An 8,811-nucleotide genomic window follows, 5' to 3' on the forward strand; every position below is an offset into this window, starting at 1 on the left:
TATTTTATAATCTATCTCTTATTAATAATGAAGTCATATTATTAATGAAATCTGTATTATAATTTAATTTATTTTCTATAGTCCAGGTAACGTCACCTCCGTTTTTAATATAATAATAAAGTGCCATACTCGGACGGCAGCGCAACTGTCACGATTTCCTCTTAGCAGGACGCGAGTTTCACGTGCTGGCGACATTTTCATTGATATCACCTCAGAATTCGATATCTCATCTTAATTTTGTATGTATACATATTTTATTTGTATATGCCGACACTGGCTATTAAGGGACCTCCCCGCACTCGTCACGAAGCACCCCGTTATTCTTAGCCAAAAATTACTTTTATTTAATTTCGTTTTAATGCACTATCATCTTTTCGGCCGCTGCTGACATAATATCCTTATAATCGTATCTAGTTATGAATTGCAATCTTCTCCGCCTTTTTCCCAGAAGTTATTTTCGACTAGTAGAAATGTCTTCGCGTATCGCAAATGTCGATATTTATTTTATATTATTTTATTAACTCAAACATAAGAATCGACGTACTTTCAATAATTAAAAAGAGAAAAATAAATTCTCTTATGCGCGAGTCGAAAATTATTTCTTTAGAAAAAGATTATCGTTTTATGTAAAAGATTAAAAATCTTTTCTTATAATTCTTGAGAAAGGTTTATGATGTCAGAATCACAGTTGCCGAGAAGACGATTCTTAGACGTTAAGTTTCCTCCGTCTCGGTTTGCTCGAAGAAGCGACTCGATCCCGATGTTCTCCAGAGCGACTTTTAGATCTTTCCAAGTCCTGGAGGACTCGGGATTGTCGAGGAGTCGACTGCGACGATGAGGCCAGCGATTATTATTATTTTTTACAGACTTTTGTTTTGCATGTTGCGCATTGTTGTTTTATTTTCTTTTTCTCTCCGAAAAGGAGAGTAAAGAAATTGTGGAAAATAAGAAAACGATAAATATATATGTATATGTGTATATGATTTTTTGTTGCATTTATATTATTGTATAATATTTTTCATTTGTTGTCCTTTTATTTCTCTCCTCAAATTTTTCCTTGGTACAATTTTTAAATTTACTAGTAAGTAAATTCTAAAAAAAGTATAAATTCTTTTTTCGTGAATTTTTGTTGGATTATTAATAGATATGTATACACCTATGACGCTTATAAAAGAATGACGCACATCACACATAATTAAGAAAATGGACAATTTTAAATTGATTAATTTGACATTTGTATCTCTTCGTTGATACTGTGCCATTTTATCGCATTTTATGCTCTTCACATATTTTTTATGAAAACTGTAAAACACGTATGCGATGTATTTTTATTTATTATAGCGCTATACACAATTTTTCATTTTATGATTAGTCTTAAGTTGACTATTCAAACGTACTTTTAATTTTAGTTTTAAATTGTCATTAAAATATTTGCTTTTATGATCAGTAGGCAAAGTATTTAGATTATTTTGCATGATTCGATATATTCTTTTTATAAAGTATCATCAGCTCGATTTATTTATCATTCACTTTACGGCTTTTACATATAGTGCACCGTAATTTTATCGAAGATATCTATTTTTTATTAGAAAAATGTGTATAATATTGATATCTTTGAAATAGAGACAATTTTTTGAAACATCTATATCTGGAGAAAGTATCGATAATTTCAAAGAAAAATTTTTTTTGACAATTTAGAGTAAATGGTTATGAAGAATAAGAATAATTTAAAAAAAAAAGTGGCACATTTTTTTAAAGTAAGTTTCAATTAACAATAAGATTGATTGAAAATAGTATTTTTTATCATATTGATTCTTTTAAGAATAAAATCAAAGCACATTAAAAATTGTCGAAATCTATATTAAATAATGTTGAAAGATACTTTCGAAGAAAGCACGAAATATATAATTTATTTATCTTTGTGTAATATTTGATAGTGAATTAGTAGAAATATCGATATTTGTTAAATTTAATAATATCTATACATGAAATTTTGAATCAATTTAATTCGGCAACACTTACTAATTATAATTTTTCCGCAGAGTTCTCATCGAACAAATCGGATAGTGGCAACGAGACCTGGAAAGAGAAGACCCGTGGCTTGAACCAGGGTTCTTCACCGGCTGCGATGGATATATCGTCGTCTCCAAACTCTTCATCGTCCTCGTCATCATCAAACGTACGGGCGAATACGTCGTCGTCGACATCGACGACAAACGCTGTACCGACGACGACAAACGCGGGCGCGACATCAACTACGACAAGCGCGGGTGGCACGCTGACCCGGAGCTCATCGGGCTCACCGGCTTCCAGGACTCAAAATAGCGGCGGTGCGAACACCACGTCCGGCGCTGGCGTGATGTCAGCGCCTAGCGGTCGCCAGGCACCGAAGCGGCGGATGCGACGTCGGGCCACTTCGCAATCCCAGGATCCGGCCGAACAGCTGACGGAAATGTCAGTACGCGGCTTAAATCTCTTCCGTTATGCTTCCATCAACGAGGGCGTTTATCAATGCACCGAATGCGCCAAGCTTGACATTCAGAAAACCTTCAAGAACAAGTATAGTTTCCAGCGACACGCGTTTCTCTATCATGAGGGTCATCAGCGCAAAGTATTTCCTTGCCCGGTGTGCGGCAAAGAGTTCTCTCGTCCGGATAAGATGAAGAATCACATGAAGACCGTGCACGACTGTTTTATGCCCAAGGATTGCGTCATGCCTTTTGGCTTTTATTTGCCTGGTGGGCCTTAGCGGGCGGGGCGAGGGCGAGGTGGGCTGCCGATCGGCCCGGCGGCGGTTCAGAAGCACGCGAGGAGGCTCGGTGCCACCGTGACGTCCAGAAACGTGGCCGCGGCGGCTAGGGCGACTGCCTTTAGGCGCGGCGGTCGCTCTTGAGCGATGCTTGTTTGGCAATGGGGTAGATGAATAGAGAGAATCACGGGTTTATAAAGATTGAACGATCTCAAAAGCAGCGCAATCTTGGAAAAATTATTTTAAAAAATAGAACTTAGATTTATATAATATTTGTCAAAATAGAGAAAAATATGTGTATATACGTGTATAAGCGTTTATACTAATGATTAAATATCAAATGTATTAACTTTCAAGTTATTTATATATAATCAATTTTTCAAAATTGCAAAGGTAGAAAAACTAATTCGATATTTTTCATTATGATTGCTACATGAATTGCTGCTGCCTTTATTAGTAGAGCTATCACGGACATATTGACAAACAATCGGTAAGTAAATAAATTGCTTTCCAGCAAGAGAAATCTTGCGGAACAAGTTGCCGAAGAAAGTGAATCAACTGTTGATTATTATGTTTATTTTATCTGCTCGCTATTGCTATCATCGCGTTTGCCAACATACGTAAGCTCACGTCGAAAAAAATTTGGACCAATCGCGTAGCCCATCTCACCCCCGCGATGACGATGATGATCGATAATGATTCGTTTTCCTATCCTCCAAGTAGTGAAGCAGAGGATAAGAGACTTTTAAAGAGAAAGAGACAATGTTGTCCTTTGAGAAAATACGAGAGAACGAGAGAGCGAGCTCAAAGGAAGTCTAGAGAAGAAGGGAGAAGGGCCGACGATACGTGATAAAGACAAAAGAAAAAGAAAAACAATCTTCTTTAACTTCCTATGTACATTAGTATTATATGATCTTTGAACCGTGCAATAACGAGCTCAATCCTCGATTACTCGTCGAATCAGCGTAATTCAGACAGCACGTGGAGAAAAATTGTGGTGCATGTGTGCATTAGCGGAACAGTTTTTTTTTATAAATTATTCTATTTTTGATTAAGAAGCGGAAGATATGTGATGATTAAGAAACACAAAAAAATGTGTTGATCAAGTCAAAATATGATTAAAGACAAAAATTTCTTGAAATCGTAACGATTAAATCGATAGAAATTCGCTTTCTACATGCACCACGAAACAGTGTCGTGATTCTTATACCCTGAAAAAATCCTCGTATCAAATGTTCGAGAAATCGAACATTGGTCTCGCGAGCAACATCGAATTAAAAGTATTTCTTATGGAAGTATACTCAAGAATCTTTAGAACTCTTCAAGTTACTTCGAAAAAAATAAGAAACATTTGTTTCTTAAGAGGGCTCGACTCAGGACCTGAATCGAAAATATGTGACGAAATGGCAAATTTTTTCCACCGAAAAATGATAAATGATAGAGAAAAGATTACAATCTTAATATTATCTATCGATTTTTAACGTTTCACGAATACAAATATGAATCTTTTTGATATGTCAAATATCTCTTGTGTGTCAGCAATACAAAGAGATATCTTTCTAATTTTATGTACACATTAAATATTCCAAATTTTAAATGTTTTTGTTAAATTAGAATTCATTTTAAATGTAAATTTAAATGTAAATTTACAACAATTTACAGAACAATTAATACCTGCCCATATATTTCCTTAAAAAATTTAATTTATCAAAATTATTTAATGTTGAAAATGATTTAGGTTTGATATTTAAGTTTGATAAATAATGCATTCCTATTTTCTTATGGAATTTTTGCGCGCGTGCAATGCAATATATAAGAAAATTATCAAAATAAAGGGAATTCAAATTATTGTTTCGTGAAACGAGCAGCATTATAATATAATAATTCTCTCTTGACATACGCGAAAAAAATCGAAAATAACAAAAGAAAAAACGGACGAGAAAGGGAGAGAGACGAGAGTGTATATTTATCGCTAAGTATATTAGTGTGGCTATATATATATATATAGAGAGAGAGAGAGAAAAGAAAAAAAATTCGGGGAAAGAATGCGGGGGATATATCCTGTATAGTGTAATCTCGTCTGGTGTACAGGTTTCTTTCTTTTCTTTCCTATTTTTTTAACTCTCGAGGAAGTGTATTATACAAGCATTATTGATTATTGGTTATATTAACTAGTTACTTGCTATTATCGATTACTTTCGCACTTGCTATTGATACAACCGTAACATTATTTTTATTGTCACTGTTATTATATTACAGCTATTATATTATTATTATTTTTATTTTTATTTTTATTGTTCGATAAGGATTATTAACTTTTAGCTCTGGACCAGCATGGATATAAAAATTGGTTATTATTACACTAATTATTATTATTATTCTATTAAGTATGTAAGCGAACGCACACACAGACGCACGCGCACATAGAGAGAAGACGTTATATGTTGTATATGTACACAGATATTTTGCAGAGACACATGCATAATGTATGGGTCTCTTATTTCCCTTTTCCTTGCCTCCAAAAAGATCCAAACAACGAGATCTATCTCAGTTCGGAATATCGTTGACAACAAGAGAGAAAGAATGAGAAGGAGAAAGAGTGAGAAGATGAGGGATGACACCAGTTGTCATTTAATTTTTCAAGAATTATGAAGACAAGTACAATTTCTGCGTGTATATGTACATCTCTATTAATGAATCAACCTCGCAAGAGCTTTCGAGGAAGCACCGAGAACCGAAAGCAGTATTTTCGTCTTCCGCATTGGTGTTATCCGTGTATGTGTGTGAGAGAGAAAGACATAAAACGTGAAAATGTAAGTAAATGCATATGTGAGAATGAGAAAAGAGAGTTATTTAAAAAAATACATATATGTAGAGAGAGAAGAGAGAAAGATAAAAAAAGAAAGATATATATATCGTATGAGAGGGAAAGTGCACATGTTCATGATATCTTTCTCAGCAGGAGTCTGCGGCGTTGCCTTGAGATATCAAAGTTACATTGATAGCTTTTGTTACACGCGACTACACATGTAAAAATATTTGCGAAAGAATGCTTCGATCATTGTGGATCTTTTCTTCATAAATTTTCGATATAAAATTCTAACTTTGTTTTATTCACGATGCAATTATTTTCTTTAAACCATAGAATTCTAAAATTTAACAGTAGTTAAAATCTAACAATAAATGTATATAAAGCTTTATCTGCTGATAAGCCATAAATCTGATGATGATGATGATGGTCCTTTGTAAAAAAAAAGAAAGATTATGAAACTTTGAAAATTCTAAAAATAATTTTTCTTTAAAATTATTTAATATTACATTTATATTACTGAACAGAAAGTATCTTTAGATTCGTTTCAATCGATTTAATATTTAATGAACATTACAGGCTAAAAATAATAATATCTCGAAGCAAAGCCTTGCGATAACGCGTGTCACCTTTCCTCTCATTGTCAGTTTTCCAAGGCGCGTCGCAAGCAGCGGCGAACTTACTTTTTACGGTTTTAGTTTCATACGATTACTACTAAATATATTGCTACGTTACTATGGCGTTATTTGCTATTTTTTTGACACAGTCAAATTAACGTTTATTATTTGATTTTCCAATTTTATTATCTGTAACATAGCAGATATCAGTTGGAGAAGCGCGCGAGATGCGTTTAGGCTTTAAAGAAGACGCGGCGCGTTCAGCGGAGCGAAACGCGAGACGTAGTAAAATGCGATTATATTATTAATATTATTATTATATTATATATATATATTATTCACACGATGCAGATATTTTATTTAAGCGTTAAATGGTACATATATTATATATAGACAGAGAAAGAGAGTTTTAAACGATAATTATGTCGCCCCTCTTCTATCTTTTCAAAATTTGTCGTGCAAAAGAAAATGGAAAGAATCGATTCGTTTAACATAACCGCATAAATTTTATTTTACAAATTAAATTTCTATTTGCGATTGGTCATTGCGAATCGATCAATCGCATGAGCAAGCAATAAATTTTCGGAGAATATGAAAAGAAAAAACATTTTTTTTAATGACGATGAAAAAAAATAATAAAAAGAAACTCGTACGCGTTATTCACACTATCGTGTCTCTTTCAATGTCTTCCGAAATCGAGAGAGAAGATTTATATGAATTTTTCATTAGCAACGGATATTTGCAAAAATTTTCTCGGACAACAATTTTATAAAATGTATACAATCGAAAAAAAGGATTTAAAACTAAATTAAATTTTTTGAAATTTTAATCCTATGAAGCATCCTATAATTTTTTGATTTACATTCCTTAAAAAAAAATTATAGAATTATAGAATTTAAATTAATTATTTAATTTATAAATTGATTAAAATCAACTTATATATATAATTATTTTAAATATTTTAATATATGCAAAACGTACATATTCTTTTATAGGATGGTAATTTGTCGGAAAAAGTTTTACAGATATACCGTTGAACCGATTATTCTCGATGTAGCAATTGCATCTGCAATAGGAGGAGGCGGCAGAGATTGTATGCATTTCGAAAGTGATTTATAAAAAAAAAAATATACATATGTTGCGAATAAAAAAGAAAATTATTATATATATATATATATATATATATATATATATATATTATATGAAAAAAAATATATATATGTACGTGTTCCACGCATATACATATATATGCATTGGAGAAGAATAATATAGAAGAAGCAAGATGCACACGTTCGCACATTATCGTCATATGTCGCGGAACCTGTCCTAATTATATACGTTTCGGATGTACCTATATGTATATCTTTGGTGCCTGGCGAGAAGAACGATAACACACAATCTAATAACGATTATTATCATTTTTATTTGTTTTTATCTAATTGTAGTTTCTCTCTTTGTAACTTTTTGTGATATACATTGCAATAGTTTAGCGGAGTATGTCTCTTGTATTATTCTCCACTCTCTGTAAACATAACTCCTTGCGCGGATTTGTCGCGTACCGAATTTTTTGTGAACAGAGTGTCCTTTAGCGCATCTTATCTTTATATTCAACAAGAATACTGCGAGCTTTTAAGAAGTAAATCAGTTGGTGAGTTACACTCCAAGAAGTGAATAGATTAAGTTTATTCTTAAAATTTTATCTCTTGCACTCTTCCAAATTTATAATAAAGTTTATATTTATTTTAATAAAATCTTCATTTATTGTTTTAAATATAGCTATATAATATTAAAAATTAAATATAGCTATATAATATTAAAAAAGAAGAGAAAAGGAATTACACTATTTAATAAGTAGAGAAAGAACCTAACTAGCTTGATATAATTAACTAACGATAAGTACATTTAAACAAAATATGAAATTGTACTCGGCGCAAGAATTTGCCGATTATTTTTAAACTTATTCGGAGAGATATAGAAATGCATTGTTAAATATTTTAATAATATTTTAAATAAAATTAAATAGTCGAAAATTTTTCAAATATTTTAGCGCTGACTGGTATTAATTAGAATAAGTGAAGTGCTCTTATCGATTGGCTCCTCGTGGTATCAAGATCGCCTAACGGTTTAATTCAAGCCGTATATCTTTTTTTCTCATTGCATGTGCAATTGGCAGATCAGTTGCTGTCGCAGCTGCCGAGTGATATCACCTTCGAAATCTGCAGCTCGTCGTCGCCGTCGTCGCCAGTTGCGCCGACTTCATCGACCCCGTCCTCGGTGACGCATGGCGGCGGCGATGACGAGGGTACCGGCGCTTTCATCAAGGCTGAGAGGGTAGTCAGTGGTGTTCACTTTTTGACAGATCGTGCAGAGGAGGATCGGGCCGACCTTTTGCTATCCAAATCAGAAGGCGAGAATGAGCCAGAGGTCAGAAAGCAGGTTGGTTGGTGTCCGCGATATGACTTCATTTCGACATGGAGATGGATTTAGCTAGTTTCTGGATAATTTTCAATTTTCAATTTCTAAATTGTTATTTTGAATTTTAAAAATAAATGTTATTTTTCCCAAGCTGCTGGAATACCTCATTCAAAACGACGGTTCCGTAGTCTGCAAGTGGTGCGGCGAAGTACTGCCATCGC

At 33.3% G+C, this 8,811-nt stretch overlaps 1 protein-coding gene across 6 annotated transcripts in view; it reads left to right on the top strand.

The window, feature by feature from the left end:
• LOC126854692 (protein tramtrack, beta isoform-like) overlaps positions 1-7,672 on the top strand; it is a 42,748-nt gene extending 35,076 nt beyond the window's left edge. For all 6 annotated transcript variants that reach the window (XM_050601663.1, XM_050601665.1, XM_050601666.1 and 3 more), the window contains one exon: positions 2,043-7,672. In XM_050601663.1, coding sequence (XP_050457620.1) covers positions 2,043-2,749 — 707 coding nt within the window. In that variant the 3' untranslated portion in view covers positions 2,750-7,672. The remainder of the gene's footprint in view (positions 1-2,042) is intronic.
• The last annotated feature ends 1,139 nt before the right edge of the window (positions 7,673-8,811 follow it).

This window comes from Cataglyphis hispanica, chromosome 14, assembly GCF_021464435.1.
Source record: "Cataglyphis hispanica isolate Lineage 1 chromosome 14, ULB_Chis1_1.0, whole genome shotgun sequence".
NCBI classification, from domain to species: domain Eukaryota; kingdom Metazoa; phylum Arthropoda; class Insecta; order Hymenoptera; family Formicidae; genus Cataglyphis; species Cataglyphis hispanica.